The 19,896-nt window shown below is 42.9% G+C and overlaps 1 protein-coding gene across 1 annotated transcript; it reads right to left on the reverse strand.

The window, feature by feature from the left end:
• Window positions 1-1,816: 1,816 nt before the first annotated feature.
• LOC146798047 (zinc finger protein 862-like) lies at window positions 1,817-3,896 on the reverse strand. Its single transcript, XM_085627690.1, has one exon. The coding sequence runs from the start codon at window positions 3,884-3,886 to the stop codon at window positions 1,817-1,819; it is 2,070 nt and encodes a 689-aa protein (XP_085483816.1). The 5' UTR covers window positions 3,887-3,896.
• Between the last annotated feature and the right edge of the window lie 16,000 nt (window positions 3,897-19,896).

The following is a 19,896-nucleotide window of genomic DNA, read 5'->3' on the forward strand; positions in this document are numbered from 1 at the left end:
ACCAGTGCCCGCCGAGTGCCACACACCTCTGTGTTGTATTCCACCAGCTAGTGCATATGCTATGACACTCTCTAGCCCATATGCACTGTAACACCACCCCGAGAACATGTCATGCCACACTTGCCTTCGCACGGGTTATATTGCCGCATCTAACGTGGCTTCCTTGATGCCTATGTTATAACGCACAGCGCTATGCCACACATATTACAATCTGGGATCCATATCTTTGTCACAGTGCATATGCAACGTTACACTCTCCAGCACATATTTTATATTACAACTTTAGAGACTAGTTAGGTTACACAACACTGCCCTGTGCATATTACACTCCAAGGCGCATATCGCATAGCACGCGCTAGTGCCTGTGCTATCTCCCGCTCTCCAATGAATCTGTCATTGCGCACAATGTATTGCATATTATATTTCACGCCCCAGTTCATCTTATATCACACTTTTTGGTGCATAGTTTATACCATATACTATATCTAGGTTTCATTTTCAATCGTGCTCTCAGGACTATGTTCTATATAACACTGCGTCCACCTACCCTTTTCACGGGCATTACATTTTCCGATGGGGGGTGGAGGGTCAGGGGCTGTTTCTGCCAAGTGAGCCCGGAGTCACAGTCACAAACATCCTCTTCTTCCTGAATAAAAGTGAGATTATGCTGCATACTTGTTCATATTTTAAGTAGTTTGCACAGAAACACATTTTAAAATCAATAAAGTTCCTAATACCCACCTTCTCTGAACAGATAGCTTGCTGCCCCATCCACCTCCTCCCTATCCTCTGTTGTCTGACTCCATGGACTAGCCTCCTCCCTCCTGCCATGCATGGTCTGATGTGCTGCCACTGCCCTCCATTTAGCATGATGTACCAGTCCACTCCTCCTGCCCTCCATTGCCCAATTCTATGGCCCATCATTGACCTCCTGCTTAGCCTCTGTGCTTAGCTTGCTGCCCCTATTCTCCTTCCCCTTGCTCTCCGGTGTCTTTGTGCATGCCCCTGCTCCATCCTTTTTGCCCACCATGTTCCATGGACCTGCCACTCCTATCTACTCTGAGTGTTCTGTTGAGCTGCCATTCCCCTCCCACCTGCCTAGCATTGTCAGATGACTGTAACCTGTCCCTGCCACCTCCACCCTGCCTGTCTACATGCCATGCCCCCTATCCCCTTCCTCCTGTGCTCCATGGTCCATTTTACTGCCACACCCTTCTGCCCTCCCTGGTCTGTTGTGCTGCAACTGCTCCTCCTGCCTGCCCCGTGTGGTCTGTTGTGAGGCCCCTTCCCCTGAACTCTCTTGTCTGTGCCCAGGTCCTGACCAATGTTCCCTCTAATTTTTTTCCTCTGTGTGCGGCAGAGGAGGGTCTCTGTGCGCTGCAACCATGGTTATGTGCGCGTGTAGCGCCAAATGTCACTCCAAACGTTTACTTAAAAAAAGTGAAAAGATGGTGCATTTTCACACATACAGCTCCACGTTAAGGGTCTTAGGACCGGTTTGCAAATTGGATAAAGACGCTATGACATGAATTGGTTACACAGGCAAGTACACTTAAGGTTTAGCAAAGCACAAGACTCCAACTGTGGTACCATCATAAGATTTTACTAAATATTCTTAACTGGAGAACTGTTCATTGGGTGGGGAAATGTTGAGAGCCTATACAATATCACATAAACACAATAAGTTACAAAATTACATAACATTTACAATTTGATGTGACAGATAATGAGTTAAGTTGGGCTATCCTGCCAGAGATAGTTTGTAAAACTGACATCCAGGCAAACATGGACTGTGGGAGAGGGACGTTCAGACAAGTCAAGTGGCATCACTAGATGGGTGACACGGTTGCTTCTCACGGCGATCCTTGCCATTTTTCCAGTGCTGATAAACTTTATCAAGGTCAACTTTCCCATTCTGGAGGTAAGCCTTTGTCCTCATCAGCATCTCCAAATGCTTCTGCTCTAGTCTATTCCTCAATTTACTCTTGATAGTATTCATGAGGCTGAATCCTCGTTCACAATCTGCACTAGAGGCTTGAAATGTTGCGCAGACATCAACAAGCTGAGACACCACACTATACTGAGCAGCATTGCGTACTGTGAAATTCACCATGTCTTGAAATGTTGTAAATAAACCACCCTTTACATGTTCTGCCACCACATATTTATAGTCTCTGTATTGTCGAACAACGTCTTCTGGTGTTTCACAATCACCCAGGACCAAGACATTTTTATACTTTTCAACAAGTCTTTGTATATTCTCAGTCCCAAAATCAAAATGTGATTGTGTTGCTATTGCCTGGATTTCAAAACTTGCCCATTCTTTCAGTTCATCCTCAGGGAACCTTTTTTGCATGTGCTCACAAAGAAGGGAAACAAAAGACAAAATAGGCCCACTGTCAAACTCTTGCCTTTCCTTGTACAACGCCATCATATCTCTTACATTGCTGCTCCAAAAGACAGTGTCCCCCAAATACTGCTCCTTAATTTGGCCAATCTTTGCTCTTGCATACTGTACAGCTTCAACAGTAGACAAAGAACTTTTTTGGAACAGTTTGCACAAAGATGCAAATTCACTCAGAATGTCATTAAGTACTGCAAGGGAAATATGGTAGTTTGAGTCAGATAGCTTTTTGTAACAATATTTAGCAACTGGATCATTCTCTTCAACTTTCTCATGCTCAAAGTACTTAAGAACAGCCTCGTAATTCCGAATTAGTGCACCAACTGCAAAATGCCTTGAAAGCCACCGGACTTCATTCAATGGTCGAAAAGAGACCACTTCACAATCAGTAACCAATGCCATTTCATCCAGCTTGGACTTCCTTGCAGGAGATCTGGAGAACACAGTGTAGACAGTCCTCAATAATGTCTCCATCTCTTTAATCATTGGAACCCTCTTCCAGGCATCATCAACTCTCAAATCTTCTCGATGAGCGACACAATGCTGCTCAACTAGATGGGGAATAGATTGTTTAAGGCGAGTAGCAACACCATTATTTTTACCCAACATCACAGACGCACCATCGGATGTGAACATGACCATTTTCATGAGGTCCAGTTCGTTGGCAGTGTAGAATTCCTTCACAGCAGTAGTGATAGCCTCAGCATTACAACTGGTCAGCTTCAGTATGCCCCCAAACAGTGTTTTGTGCTCTGTTGAGGTTACAGGTCGGAACTTGAAGTAGAGAATGAGCATTTTTGTAACAGAAATATCTGTGCTCTCATCAATTATCAATGTGTGATACAAAGCGTTACGAAGTTCTGCCATACCTTCACAGTGTATCACGCTATTGATGGCCTCAAGGAACTCAAAGGCATAGTTCTTGCTCCTCCAGCTGTCTGGTATCTTCACATACAAAGCTAAGTGGTCATGGATGTCTTGTACAGATAACATTGAAGTATTCATCTTGACTGCCAGCAACACATTGTTAATGAGAATCTTTATCTCCTCAGGCAGGGATCTTTGTCGTTCAACTACTTCCATTCTTGTTGCTTTGTCTGTGGCAGTTTCCGTCAGCATTGCCTGCACTCCAAAACCAAACCTGGCAGCAGCACTTCTGTTTCTCAATATCACCATGGCAGACTCGTGAACTTTGCTAATTAGATGGCGTTTCAGGTAATCCCGTTTCCAGCCATCACTCCATTTCTTCCCTGTAGAAAAGTCCCCAACAATCTTGGCTTCAGCACATGCTTTGCAAATCAAGCCCACGTCTGGACTGTATTGAAATAGTTCCCCAAGTTGCACGCGAACCTTGCTTCGTGATTTCTGTGTCTCAGCCTCCACAATTTCTTTCATCCACTCTTCCTTGAATACAAGGCAACATTTCTTCCTTTGTGGTGAAGCATCACACTCTGCAGAAGGTACAGCTTTGCGCTTGAACATATTTGTGATAACTGGGTTTAGCCTGCTATGCCACAAAGCCTGCAAAATAAAGGAACATGGCTAAAGTTAATGTCTATGCTCATGATTGCAATCTGTCACATAATACGGAGGCATTGCTGGCAAAACGTAGAGTATAATTACCTGGATTTTTCTGTCCACTGCCCTGCCCTTTCAAACTTAAATGTTGCACTGTCCGTAGCGCCTGCAATAGAAGTAAAGATTGTTACAGCACATTGTGAATTTGTGATACAGCAATTTACTATGTGCACCATAAGGGATCTCTACCAAACAATTACCTGCTCTGCCTGTATTCACGTATGCCCGTTCAAATGTGTGGGGGACTGTCTGCGAAACCTACAACAGAAGAAAACATGGGTAAGGGATGTTGTTATACCACAATACACAAGATGCACCACAGTTTAACTCTACCAAACAATTACCTGCTCTGCTTGTACTCACGTATGCCCGTTCAAATGTGTGGGGTACTGTCTGCGAAACCTACAACAGAGGAAAACATGGGTAAGGGATGTTGTTATACTACAATGCACGAGATGCACCACAGTTTACTCTACCAAACAATTACCTGCTCTGCTTGTACTCACGTATGCCCGTTCAAATGTGTGGGGTACTGTCTGCGAAACCTACAACAGAGGAAAACATGGGTAAGGGATGTTGTTCTACTACAATGCACGAGATGCACCACAGTTTAACTCTACCAAACAATTACCTGCTCTGCTTGTACTCACGTATGCCCGTTCAAATGTGTGGGGTACTGTCTGCGAAACCTACAACAGAGGAAAACATGGGTAAGGGATGTTGTTATACTACAATGCACGAGATGCACCACAGTTTAACTCTACCAAACAATTACCTGCTCTGCTTGTACTCACGTATGCCCGTTCAAATGTGTGGGGTACTGTCTGCGAAACCTACAACAGAGGAAAACATGGGTAAGGGATGTTGTTATACCACAATACACAAGATGCACCAAAGTTTAACTCTACCAAACAATTACCTGTTTGTTCTGCCTGTACTCACGTCTGCCTGTACAACTGTATTTGTAGCGCGGTCTGACAAACCTGCAACAGAAAAGGGGTGCAGATTGTGAATCTATTTACCCAGCAACCCCCAAATCCAATGTGGAACATAAACAGAATTACCTTGTCTTTGTGGGTACTCACGCCTGACCATTCAATCTCAAACACCTCACAGACTGCAAACCTGCAATTGAAGATGAGATGGTTAGCAAAGGCTCTAAGAGTTACAAACAATGAATGGGACTGGCCCAGAGACTCCAATAGGAAAAACAACCAAATAGTTACCTGGGATTCCAGTATAGGCATGTGCCCCTGTGCTTCATTATTAGCATCCATTAGGAAAAACTTATCTGCACCTCCCCACACAATCCAGCCACAGAGGGCCGCACAGATTAATGCAGGGTAGTGGTCAGGGACTTGGGAGGGGTTATGGTGGACTTGGAGTAGTATGTACATTTAGTGGCTGAACAATGTGGTACCAGAAAACTTGGGATCAATACTGGCTACTCCGCTTCACTTTGGCCGGATAACTCTGGAGATTGATGGACCAGCTGCAGAGAGATCGGGTTTATGTCTAGTGCAAGGTTTGACTCATTATAAAGTAGCGGAGGAGGTCAAAATGCTTGATGCAAAGCAGGTGAACCATGCAGATCACAAAGTGCAAAACAAATCCTACACCCTCTCCTCTTACATGGATGCTCAGCAGGATTGCCGCATACATTCTCTCACTTTGAAGTTAGAGAAAGAAAAGTAAACACCAAACCCCCTCTGAAGCGAGAGCTTGACATTGGAATGCACTGCAAATGTGACAAGATAAGACCAAGATGTAAAGACCAGTTTGGACACAACCATATGCAAATCTATTTTGACTCTGCTCCTCATGGGAACAGTCCATCCTATCTAAAACTTCATGAATTCTATATAAATCCACTGCTGCGCTGTATTATGGACGCAGGCGCAAAGCTAACCTTGTCAGGAGGCAGACTAAACTGTGTAACACAAACAACTGGTGAACTATCAGTATCCCCCCTGATGGAAGCTGTCTGGAGGGGGTAAGAAGGTCCCATGGACTCCCCAGACATCCGCTTGCAGGGGGGTGCAGTCAGTCACTGCACCCTCCTGCAAAGTGATCTCTAATTCTTCTTTATAAGTGCTGGTGGGCGCCGCCGCCACAGTGAAACAGTAACTTTGAAACAGCCCTAGTCCATGACTGCCCTGAGAGCAGTGCATTTACTGTAATAGGGAGGTCCAAATTCAGGACAAAATTTCAGGACAATAGGTAAGTTTTACAGACATGTGGCCCAGCCATATCCAAACATATTCAACCATTTGCAAACCTATCATGTATCCTTCCATCTATCATTTCACTCATCCATCCAGTCACTCATCCTTCCACCCATCCACCTTTTGTCATCCATCCATCCCCCCTTTCTCTCTCCATCAACACTTTCACTTAGCCATCCTTCCGTCCATCCACCCATCCATCTACTCACCTACTCATGAATCCATCCATTGAACCCAGCACTCAGCCATCCTTTCACTCATCCATCCACCCTTTTACCCACCCAGCTACCCTTCCACCCATACATTCAGCTATTTACCTTTTCTCTTATCCATCCTTTCACTCACTCATCAATCCATCCATCCCCTCATTATCCATCTATTCAATCTTTCATTCATCCATTCACCCTTTCACTAATTCATCCAGCCATCCCTTCACTTACTCATGCGCCCAACGTTTCATATTGATTTTGAGCGGAGCCTTTTTGAGAAGAGGCCCATCAAGAACTTCACCCTCGCTGCACGAGCCATTCCAGGACTGGGACAGAAGCCACCCAAGGCGGAGTGTCACCATCCAGAACAAGCACCTAAAATGCAGAGTACACTTCAAGAAGCTAAAGCAGGAAAGGCTTCGGTTAACTTCGATATATCAATCCAATTAAATGTTGCAGATTTATTGCCTGCAAACGCAATTGTGGAAGAGCCAGGATGAGATGCCCCCAGTGGCAACTGAAACTCGGAGGCAGTCTTTCCTCTCTGGTCATTGATTTCCTCAACAAAGGTAAAGCACTTAAGCCATCTTTAACATTAGTCCACATGGACATCAGATTCAGACCAAATACAATTTTCAAATTACCAGTCTCCTCAAATTAGCATTGCCGCAGTACACCCAAACAGGTTGGTATTATCAATGAAAGAAAATCCAGCCATACAACTTATCAATTATCTGCTTCATTTCTAACTTTCTGGACTGCACCTTTAACATTGTTCGTGTGTATGTGTCCGTTCGAGATCTATTTATCTCTATGTGAGTGCGTGTATCTATATCACAGACGAGGTTTCTCTGCAGTTATGGTTAAGACCTTTAGGACTTAGGAAAGGCCATTTTTGCTTTCCTATAAATGTTTGACCTGAATCAGCTCAAAATTTGGCAGCAACTTTTTCGCATCCACATTTGTTTATTATCAACACACTTGGATGCAGATTAGCAGTGGGACAAAGACCTTGAGAGGAATTAATTTTTGAGGGTTGTATAAGAAATCCCCTTCATGTTTGCTCCTAGATCTTGCTGCATGCTTAGTTGTTATTAACTTTTAAAAAGCTATACTATACTAATTAGATATTTCTTTAACTGTGATAGGGGCCAGTTAACCCTGATAAATTTGATTGGCTGAGCGTAATGTTTGAGATTTTCCGATTAAGCTGCCATGACAAGGTTTTTGGTCCCCTGTAAAGTGTGTGCTATAAAAACCAAATTTGGATGGTGTACTGTGGAGCCAGCCTTCAAAGTCTGTGAGCTTGTGGAGGATTAGGTCACTTCACGGAGGACTGGGACATGACCTCATTTGCACCAACCCACGTTTTTTAATGCTTCAATATTTAAAAACGTCTGTTAAAGGACATTGACAATAAAACCATTAAAATTGCGCAGTTGTGAAATCTGCAAAAAATATAATGCTAAGGGGCAGAAAAGCCCATGCAGGAAACTTCATGGACTATATAGATAGTGCACGTGAAATGTGATGAGGAAACAAATAGTACAATGTTTTAGTAGTTTCATTGCAAACCGAAGAAAAAATGTTACGTTTATTTTTAAATTAAGATATTTGGATTATCTAACTGTACAGCTAGTTTGTTTTACTTAATACAAGACTGTCAGTTTTAATCCCCCACATATATGTATATTCAGCAAATGTGTACCTGATTCTTGGTTTACCCTACACCTTCTGGTGTTCAAAACTTCATTACGAATATGTGTATACTCTTTTAGTTTCCTTCTGTCCGCAATATTTTATTTTATTTTTATAGCGAGTTAACTAATACATTCTCTTACAAGATAAAAACTTCAGACTGTCTAGACTGGTACGTATTTTGAAAAAGGTAATACCTCATTTAGTCCACCAGAGAAATTGTGTTCTTGAAAAATAAGAGGCAATGTAGAATATCAAAAGTTGCTATCTGTAACTGTTTTTGAATTGCGGTTTAGGACATTAGATATTCCTTTGCTAATTAGAAAATTATTTCCAATAAGTCTTTCCTTCCCTTAAACCTCATGCGAAGAGGGGGGGAGGGTAGTGCGTTCCCTTTCTTACATCGCTGCCCTAGAAATCGAGCGGATCTTCTTTAAACTCCTCTACTTAAGTGACCCGGCAGTATTAGGCGACAGCAAGTTTAAAACTACGGCGTGTGCTTTGTAGGGTAATCGGCCTGGTTTGCAGACTTGCTGTATTGTTCTGATAGTAAAGCGAGGCTGCGGGCAGATTGAGTCCTTTTGTTTAAGTATCCATGTTAATCGCAGCTCGTGACGGGGCTGCGATTAACATGGATACTTAAATAAAAGCCTCAATCTGCTCGCAGCCTCGCTTTACTATCAGAACAATACAGGAAGTTTGAAACCAAGGCCGATTACCCTACAAAGCACACGCCGTAGTTTTACACTTGCTGTATTGTCCTGATAGTAAAGCGAGGCTGCGGAGGGGGTGGGGGGGAGATTGCGTTGATTCTATTTAAGTATTCATGTCAATCGCAGCTCGTGAAGGGGCTGCAATTAACATGAATACTTAAATAAGGGCACAGAATCTTCCCCGCAGCCTCGGGCTACCGCTCAAAGAATACAGCAATCAGGGCAATTAGTCACATCACGCTTACCTCCGCTCCCAGTGTTCCACTGCAAAGTGGTCACTTCCGCTGCCGCCGTCCTCCTCAATGTGGAAATGCTCGTTTTCGCGCCACGCGCCTTTTAAAAGCGGCGGCGGCGCGAATTCTCTTGCGGGAAGTGCCGTCTGTGCGCGCTGCACACATGGCACTGCGCGCTCGGGGATAGAGAAGTGCGCGCGCGCGGGCGCGCGCATTAGCGGGAACAGTGGTCCTGACCCTCCCTTCTATCCTCCATGGGCCTTTGTGCATGCCCCTGCAACCTCCTACTTGCCCATCATTGCCATTGTGCTGCCAATAACCCTCCCGCTTGCCATGCATGGTCTTCTGTGCTTCCATGGATCCTCCCACCTTCCCTGTGTGGTCAGCTAGCTGCCCCTGACCCCCTCCCACCTTCCCTCCATGGTCTGTGTGTATGCCATCATAGTCTCACTGTTGCTCTCCATGGTGTGTCTTGTTTCTAGTGCCCATCCTGCCTGACCTCCGTGGTCATCTTGCTGCTCCTGCCCTGCCCCCTTGCCCCTAGCCCTCTGTTTCCATGTGCAGACCCCTATTCCCTCCCTCCTGTCTTGTCTGTTCCATTGTAATGCCCCTGATCCGTCCCTCCTGCCCTTTGTGGTCTGTTATGCTGCAGCTTTCTCTCCTGTCTGTCCATTATGGTCAGCTAGCTACCATTGCCTCTTTCCCCTCTGTTCTCTGTTGTCCATGTGCATGGTCCTGTCCCCTCCCTATTGCTTTCTATGGATTGTTGTGCTGCACTCCCGTCCTGCATGCCCTGTTTGGTGTATTGTGCTGCTGCAAACCCTGATGCCTGCCCTGTAGGGTCAGTTTGGTGCACCTCTCCATGTTCCTCCTGTCCTCTGTTATCCAAGTCCATGTCCCTACCCCAATTCCTCCTGCCTACCATGATCCAATGTACCATACTTGCGAACATTTTGAACTTAGTAAGAGGGAGATTTTGAAAAAAACAGGGGTATTGATTTTCCCCTTTGAGTTACATTGAAAAAGAGGAGATTGTAGACAGGAGTCAGATCAAATAAAGTCCATTTGAGCTTAAAAACATTGGACGTTTCCTGGCTGAAACGGGTCTGTTGGCATGTATGGTTTTACTACCCCTGCCTCTTCCTTCTGCCCACAATGGTCTATTATATTGCCACAGCCTCTCTTGCCATTCTCTATTGTTGGTTTGTTGCCCCTGCCCCCCTTTCCACTGCCCTCCATAGTATGTTGAGCTGCCACTGCCCTTACTGCCTGCCCAGTGTGGTCAAATTGTTGCCTCTGCACTCTCCTACCTGCCTTCAATTTTCAGAGTCCATGCTCCTGGCCTCTGCCTCGCAACAGTATCCCAGTGAACAACTAGATTGTTAACATTCTATATTTATTACAAAAGTGTGGAACGCCTGACGTCATCTTGATGTTATCAAAACTGTAATACCTAGAGCATTTCCTTTAGAAATTAAATATATGAGAGGGTCTTATTTGCATCAATATTATGGTTAGTGCTCTAAAAAACTAAAATGAGGACATATTTTCTGAGTTTTCAAATAGCGACAAAGAACTTTTAAATTATTTGTAATCTTTATGTTTTTTTATCCAGTTGACCACTTGATTAAATGTTGCACTTAGGGGAGAGGATGTGGTGTTACTTCCAGAGCTGTAGACTTTGCAACTGGGGAACCAGGTTGGAGTTTCTGCTTCAGCTCAACATTCTGTGATTCTGGTCAAATCACTTAATCTCCCCATGTCTACAACCAAAATGAATTTGATCTTGTGTGATGTAACCAATGCTCATTTAAAGCACTCCAATACCTGACAAGTCTGCACTATATAAAACTGCAAATACACACAAAATAAGTGGTTTGCACACTTCTGTCATTGGGCTGCATGTGGGCTACATCTGGGTGATATTTGTGCTGCATTTGGGCACTTTTGTCTTTGGTAGCCATCCTGGGAGATTTATTTGTTATGAAGTTTCCTAATTTCCTCATTTTCTGCAGTCTCCTCAGTGGGAATACTTTCAGTTTTTTTTATTTTGGTTCCATCAAGAAGGTATTCAGATATGTCACACATTTGCCATAAATTCTGAATGTTAGCACTCTAGTTGCTCATTAGATCACTGTAGTAAAGCTACTGCTCACCACGGAAGTCTGCTGCTGGTATTAACAGTGCATGTTTCAGTCTGCATATCAGAATGTTTTAATGACATAGAAGAGGATTTGAGAAGTCACTCAAAATGTGCCCTAATTTTTCTTTCTTCAGCACTAATCATAATTTCTCTGGCAAAATGAACCTCCTCATTGTGTTCCTTTTTAAATGAAATGTTTTAAGTGTTACCAGTTTATTCCAATCAAGATGGCTTCAGGTGTGATATACTTTTGTCATAAGTAAGACAGTAAGCGCTCTAGTTGTTCTTTAGAACAGTCTGGGACATTCTGTCATTGGGTTATACTTGGGCTACATCTGGGTGATTTTTGGGCTACATTTGGGCTCTTTTGTCTCTGGTGGCCATCTTGGGAGATTTATTTGTTATGAAGTTTCCTAATTTCCTCATTTACTGCAGTCTCATCAGTAGGAAATACTTACAGTTTTTTACTTTGGTTCCATCAAGAAGGCATTCAGATGTGTCACACATTTGCCATAAATTCTGAATGTTAGCACTCTCGTTGCCTATTAGATCACTGTAGTAAAGCTACTGCTCACCAGGGAAGTCTGCTGCTGGTATTAAAAGTGCATGTTTCAGTCTGCATGTCAGAATTTTTTTATGACATAGAAGAGGATTTGAGATGTCAAAATGTGCCCTAATTGTTCTTTCTGCAGAACTAGTCATAATTTCTATGGCAAAACCAACCCCCTTATGTTGTTCCTTTGTAAATTAAATGTTTTAAGTGTTACCACTTCATTCCAATCAAGATGGCTTCGGGTGTGCCATACTTTTGTCATAAGTAAGACTGTTCGCGCTCTAGTTGTTCGTTAGAACACTCTGGGACATTCTGTCATTGGGCTATACTTGGGCTACATCTGGGTGATATTTGTGCTACATTTGGGCTCTTTTGTCTCTGGTGGCCATTTTGGGAGACTTGTTTGTTATGAAGTTTCCTAATTTCCTTATTTACTACAGTCTCCTCAGTAGTAATACTTTCAGTTTTTTACTTTGATTCCATCAAGAAGGCATTCAGATGTGTCACACATTTGCCATAAATTCAGAATGTTAGCACTCTAGTTGCATATTAGATCACTGTAGTAAAGCTACTGCTCACCAGGGAAGTCTTCTGCTGATATTGAAAGTGCATGTTTCAGTCTGCATGTCAGAATGTTTTAATGAAATAGAAGAGGATTTAAGATGTCACTCAAAATGTGCCCTAATTTTTCGTTCTGCAGCACTAATGATAATTTCTATGGCAAAATGAACACCCTCATGTTGTTCCTTTTTAAATAAATGTTTTAAGAGTTACCACTTCATTACAATCAAGAACCTACCCACATATCTCATCGTGAGATCTGATTGGCTGTCAGCACTTCATCCAAGAAGTGTTGGCAGCCATCTTGGGACCAATATACATGATAGCACCTCATTAAAAAGCATTGCAGTTAATAGAAGGTTTTAAGACTTTAGTTACATTATAAATCATTTGTTGATGGTACCATACTCATTTTAGGAATTGTGGTGTGTTCTAAGGTGATTTTACCATGTGAAAAAGCCTTCTGCTGTGATATCATGATTCATGTTTGAGAGAAAACTATTTTCTCATGCTTTTCCCACAGAGGTTTGGAAGGTGATCTATAATCTAAACTGATAGCATATTTTCTGTAAATTCACATTATCTTTCTCAGTCATGTGAGAATGAAGTTTGACATTCTCAGTAAAACATGTACATCCAACAAGGGCAGAGACTGTCAGTTGATTCCTTTGTGTTCTACTGCAGCTTCCCAGAGTGTTCTAAAGAACAACTGGAGCGCTAACAGTCCTACTTATGACAAACGTATGGCACACCTGAAGCCATCTTGGTTGGAATAAAGTGGTAACTCTTAAAACATTTAATTTAAAAAGGAACAAAATGAGGGGGTTCATTTTGCCATAGAAAGTATGATTATTTCTGCAGAAAGAAAAATTAGGGCACATTTTGAGTGACTTCTCAAATCCTCTTCTATTTCATTAAATAATTCTGACATGCAGACTGAAACATGCACTTTCAATACCAGCAGCAGACTTCACTGGTAAGCAGTAGCTTTACTACAGTGAACTAATAAGCAACTAGAGTGCTAACATTCTGAATTTATGGCAAATTTGTGAAACATCTGAATGCCTTCTTGATGGAATCAAAGTAAACAACTGAAAGTATTTCCTACTGAGGAGACTGTAGTAAATGAGGAAATTAGGAAACATCATAACAAATAAGTCTCTCAAAATGGCCACCAGAGACAAAAGAGCCCAAATGTAGCCCAAATATCACCCAGATGTAGCCCAAGTATAGCCCAATGACAGAATGTCCCAGAGTGTTCTAACGAACAACTAGAGCGCTAACAGTCTTACTTATGACAAAAGTATGGCCCACCTGAAGCCATCTTGAATGGAATAAAGTGGTAACACTTAAAACATTTAATTTACAAAGGAACAAAATGAGGGGGTTCATTTTGCCATAGAAATTATGATTAGTGCTGCAGAAAGAAAAATTAGGGCACATTTTGACTTCTCAAATCCTCTTCTATTTCATAAAAAAATTCTGACATGCAGACTGAAACATGCACTTTGAATACCAGCAGCAGACTTCCCTGGTGAGCAGTAGCTTTACTACAGTGATCTAATGAGCAACTAGAGTGCTAACAATCAGAATTTATGGCAAATGTGTGACACATCTGAATGCCTTCTTGATGGAACCAAAGTGAAAAACTGTAGGTAATTTCCTACTGAGGAGACTGCAGTAAATGAGGAAATTAGGAAACTTCATAACAAATAAATCTTCCAAGATGGCCACCAGAGACGAAAGAGCCCAAATATAGCCCAAAAATCACCCAGATGTAGCCCAAGTATAGCCCAATGACAGAATGTCTCAGTGTTCTTAAGAACAACTAGAGCGCTTACTGTCTTACTGATGACAAAAGTATGGCACACCTGAAGCCATCTTGATTGGAATAAACTGGTAACACTTAAAATATTTACTAGAAAAAGGAACACAATGAGGGGGTTAATTTTGCCATAGAAATTATGATTAGTGCTGAAGGAAGAAAAATTAGGGCACATTTTGAGTGACTTCTCAAATCCTCTTCAATGTCATTAAAAAATTCTGATATGCAGACTGAAACATGCACTTTTAATACCAGCAGCAGACTTCCGTGGTGAGCAGGAGCTTTACTACAGTGATCTAATGAGCAACTAGAGTGCTAACATTCAGAATTTATGGCAAATGTGTGACATATCTGAATACCTTCTTGATGGAATCAAAGTAAAAAAGTGAAAGCATTTCCCACTGAGTAGACTGCAGTAAATGAAGAAATTAGGAAACTTCATAACAAATAAATCTCCCAAGATGGCCACCAGACACAAAAGAGCCCAAATGCAGCACAAATATCACCCAGATGTAGCCCCCATGTAGCCCAATGACAGAAGTGTGCAAAACACTTATATTTTGTGTATTTGCAGTTTTATATAGTGCAGACTTGTCAGGTATTGGAGTGCTTTACGTGAGCATTGGTTACATCACACAAGATCAAATTCATTTTGGTTGTAGGCATGGGGAGATTAAGTGATTTGACCAGAATCACAGAATGTTGAGCTGAAGCAGAAAGTCCAACCTGGTTCCCCAGTTGCAAAGTCTGCAGCTCTGGAAGTAACACCACATCCTCTCCCCTAGGTGCAACATTTAATCAAGTGGTCAACTGGATAAAAAAACATAGAGATTACAAATAATTTAAAAGTTCTTTGTCGCTATTTGAAAACTCAGAAAATATGTCCTCATTTTAGTTTTTTAGAGCACTAACCATAATTTTGATGCAAATAAGACCCTCTCATATATGTAATTTTTAAAGAAAATACTCTAGGTATTACAGTTTTGATTACATCAAGATGACGTCAGGCGTTCCACACTTTTGTAATAAATATAGAATGTTAGCAATCTAGCTGTTCATTGGGATACTGTTGAGAGGCAGAGGCCAGGGGCACGGACTCTGAAAATTGAAGGCAGGTAGGAGAGTGCAGAGGTAACAATTTGACCACACTGGGCAGGCAGGAAGGGCAGTGGCAGCACAACAGACTATGGAGGGCAGTGGAAAGGGGGGCAGGGGCAACAAACCAACAATACAGGACTGGCAAGAGAGGCTGTGGGAATATAATAGACCATTGTGGGCAGAAGGAAGAGGCAGGGGTAGTGCAACCATACATGCCAACAGACCTGTTTCAGACAGGAAACGTCCAATGTTTTTAAGCTCAAATGGGCTTTATTTGATCTGTCTCCTGTCTACAATCTCCTCTTTTTCAATGTAACTCAAAGGGGAAAATCAATACCCCAGTTTCTTTTCAAAATCTCCCCCTTACCAAGTTCAAAATGTCCGCAAGTATGGTACATTGGATCATGGTAGGCAGGAGGAATTGGGGTAGGGACATGGACTCGGATAACAGAGGACAGGAGGGACATGGAGAGGTGCACCAAACTGACCCTACAGGGCAGGCATCAGGGTTTGCAGCAGCACAATACACCACACAGCGCATGCGGGATGGGAGTGCAGCACAACAATCTATAGAAAGCAATAGGGAGGGGACAGGACCATGCACAAGGACAACAGAGAACAGAGGGGAAAGAGGCAATGGTAGCTAGCTGACCATAATGGACAGACAGGAGAGAAAGCTGCAGCATAACAGACCATAAAGGGCAGGAGGGACGGATCAGGGGCTTTACAATGGAACAGACAAGCCAGGAGGGAGGGAATAGGGGTTTGCACATGGAAACAGAGGGCTGGGGGCAAGGGGGCAGGGCAGGAGCAGCAAGATGACCAGGAATGTCAGGCAGGATGGGCACTAGAAACAAGACACACCATGGAGAGCAACAATGAGACTGTGGTGGCATACACACAGAGGGAAGGTGGGAGGGGGTCAGGGGCAGCTAGCTGACCACACAGGGAAGGTGGGAGGGGCCTTGGCAGCACAGAAAACCATGCATGGCAAGCCGGAGGGTTAGTGGCAGCACAATGGCTATGATGGGCAAGAAGGAGGGTGCAGGGGCATGCACAAGGGACCATTGAGGATAGAAGGGAGGGTCAGGACCTGGGCACAGACAAGAGAGTTCAGGGGAAGGGGCCTCACAACAGACCGCGCGGGGCAGGCAGGAGGAGCAGTTGCAGCACAACAGAGGCTAGTCCATGGATTCAGACAACAGAGGATAGGGAGGAGGTGGATGGGGCAGCAAGCTAACTGTTCAGAGAAGGTGGGTATTAAGAACTTTATTGTTTTTAAAATGTGTGTCTGTGCGAGCTACTTAAAATATGAACAAGTATGCAGCATAATCTCACTTTTATTCAGGAAGAAGAGGACGTTTGTGACTGTGACTCCGGGCTCACTTGGCAGAAACACCCCCTGACCCTCCACCCCCCATCGCAAATTGTGATGCCCGTGAAAAGGGTAGGTGGACGCAGTGTTATATAGAACATAGTCCTGGGAGCACAATTGAAAATGAGAACTAGATATAGTATATGGTATAAACTATGCACCAAAAAGTGTGATATAAGATGAACCGGGGCGTGAAATATAATATGCAATACATTGTGCGCAATGACAGATTCATTGGAGAGCGCGAGATAGCACAGGCACTAGCGCGTGCTATGCGATATGCGCCTTGGAGTGTAATATGCACAGGGCAGTGTTGTGTAACCTAACTAGTCTCTAAAGTTGTAATATAAAATATGTGCTGGGGAGTGTAACGTTGCATATGCACTGTGCCAAAGATATGGATCCCAGATTGTAATATGCATGGCATAGCGCTGTGATATATAACATAGGAATCGAGGAAGGCACGTTAGATGGGGCAATATAACCCTTGCGAAGGCAAGTGTGGCATGACATATTCAAGGGGTGGTGTTACAGTGCACATGGGCTAGAGAGTGTCATAGCATACACACTAGCTGGTGGAATACAACACAGAGGTGTGAGGCACTAGTGGGCACTGGTGGGTGTAACACAGCATTGGGCTCAGCCAGGAGCACGCTGTGACTCTCAAGTGAGGTTCGTCTCTTTTCCAGAGAGTAAAATAAAAAGTATTACACATCCGGCGGTGGATGTGTGTTTTATTAACCATGAGGGTGGTTTCTTGCATAGTTTGGTCGAATCCCCTTTGAATGGCTTGGTGTGCGTGTATATTAAATGTGCCCGTCAATAGCTACCCATGTTTGTATAAATAAACGACAAGGGTGTCTACTTGGAGAATACCCACCGGCGGGGGCGCCAGGATTAGGCACGGTAGGGCGTCAGACACGTCAGAGATTCACTAGCGGTGTAAATACATTCCATGTGGATTCATTCTATGCATAGTCGCCTTTTAATGAATATCACGCAAATCGCCATGGTGATAGGTACGTACGGTTTGTCCAGCATGTCCTAGGTGTTTCTATAAATATATATTTTTTTTAAATAATAAAAAACAAAGCCGGCCCCGGGGGATGGGGTCCCCGGGGCCATATGTGGCCTGAGGAGGGGGGCAACACAGCCCCCACCTAAAGAATTACAAAAAAAAAGCCATGACCCGGGGGTTGAGGCCGATTAAGACCTTGGGAGGGCCAAATTAATTTTTTCAACAAAAAAAATTAGGGTGCAGGCCCTGGGAGATGGGGTCCCCAGGGCCAGTAAATTAAAATAAGAGCTAAAACTTACGCAGGTTACATGTTAAAATCAGAGTAGGGAGAAGAGCGGTAATGACTTCATAAATTGCTGTTTACGTGCTGCAGTGCTCATGTGGTCTGCGGTACGTGGGCAGCACGATCCTTCCTGTGCATAAGCGAATCCTTCAGCACCTAAGGGCCATTAAAAATGGGGATAAAACCTACCCCGTGGCAAGACACTTTGATCAGTACCATGACAGAAGTACCAAGGGATTTGAGTATTACGTAATGGATGCAGTCCCAATGAGCGTAAGGGGAGGTGATCCAGTCAAAAAATTGAGAAAATTGGAATCGATTTACATCATCCAACTCAATACCAAAATCCCTGAAGGTCTTAACATTGAGGAAGACTTTCACACGCATTTATGAAGTCATTACCGCTCTTCTCCCTACTCTGATTTTAACATGTAACCTGCGTAAGTTTTAGAACTTATTTTAATTTTAGCACAAGCACTTTACTTAGACTAGTGTAATTCAGTGGGAGACAAGACGAGTCTGCTCAAGGGCTCAGAACAGTGTAAAATTTGCCCACTTGGGCTGGAATACTTGAACCTTGGTTATTGAGTATTGCTCTTTTATTAGTCAGGCTATTGTGACCATTGAATAGCCCACTGGGGCGGTCCTTGTTTTTGCAATCACTGTGTGGTTTTATTGACCAGGGTTTGAATCCCCTTTAATCATTTTTTATTAAATTGTGGATTAAGCTTAATAATGTTTACAAATTCTAGAACAGCTATAATGTAAAACATTATAAGTGTTTTTAATGCATAAAACTGTGCTTTAACACATTAACTGTTTACAATTGTAACCCTGAGCTACGTACAGAGTTTAATCTGCACTGAACTACTAGTCTGTTTTCACTTGTTGTGGTTGGGTAGTTCTACACGTATCACGTAATCACTGTGTGTTTAAAATGGCTGAAAAACGTTATGCTAATTGTTAGTGAACAAGCCTGCAGGGCAGGCGAAACGCGTCTAACGCTTTTAGCTGACAAAATAAAATAAGTTTGCATATCAGACGAAGCGTTGACTTTCCAATTTGAAAAGGAAGTTTTTGTGAATATATATATATATATATATATATATATATATATATATATATATATATATATATACATACATATATATATATATATATATATATATATATATATATATATATATATATATATATATATATATATATATATATATATATATATATATATATATATATTACCTAATTACCTACTGGCGGTCGCCAGTAGGTAGTTATAGTTAGGACCACGATTCCATAGGAAATCCGCAACATTCTATTTTGAATAACTTTGGCGCCGGTCAACGAATCCTCGCGAATTTTTCAAAATAGTTGGGGCGCTACGCTACGCTCCTACCCTGAAAGTCTCGGGGGGATTCGTCAAGTGGGGGCTGAGATAAAAGGGGGTCCCAAAACGCGTTTTTCCCATGCATTTTTCCATAGGACCTTTAGACACAGCTACAGCCCGAACGGCTGAACAGAGTTCCTTGAAATTTGGCAGAGAGGTAGTCTACAGGTCAAGGAAGTGCCTTTTGTAAATTTGGTGTAAATCTGTTCAGTAGATTCTGAGAAAATAGCCTTTAAATCAATATATATATCTGAGCCAGCTTACGGTGCGCTTACGGTGCGCTTACTGTACGCGTACGGTGACGTGCGCGAGCGCGATTCTGATTAGCCGTTAGATCTTAGTAAACATTCGAATCGGTCGAAACCAGGTAGCGGCGGCCGCCATTTTCTCTCTCGCACTCTGACAGGGGGTTGAAAAACAAAGTGCAAAAACATGTAAAGGGGCTGTTTAGACAGCTCCCAAGCACCTAGCCATGTTGAGGGAGTCCCCAACCATCCCCCAAGTGAAAAAAGGCAATTTTAATTTTTTCGAAAATTTCGCCAATTACGCTTACCGTACGCGTACGGTAATAAATAATAAAATAAAAATTAAAA

Source organism: Triturus cristatus, chromosome 9 (assembly GCF_964204655.1).
Source record: "Triturus cristatus chromosome 9, aTriCri1.1, whole genome shotgun sequence".
Classification (NCBI taxonomy): Eukaryota; Metazoa; Chordata; class Amphibia; order Caudata; family Salamandridae; genus Triturus; species Triturus cristatus.

Coding starts and splice junctions, on each gene's coding strand:
- LOC146798047 (XM_085627690.1), bottom strand. CDS start 3,886: ATGTTCAAGCGCAAAGCTGTACCTTCTGCAGAGTGTGATGCTTCACCA.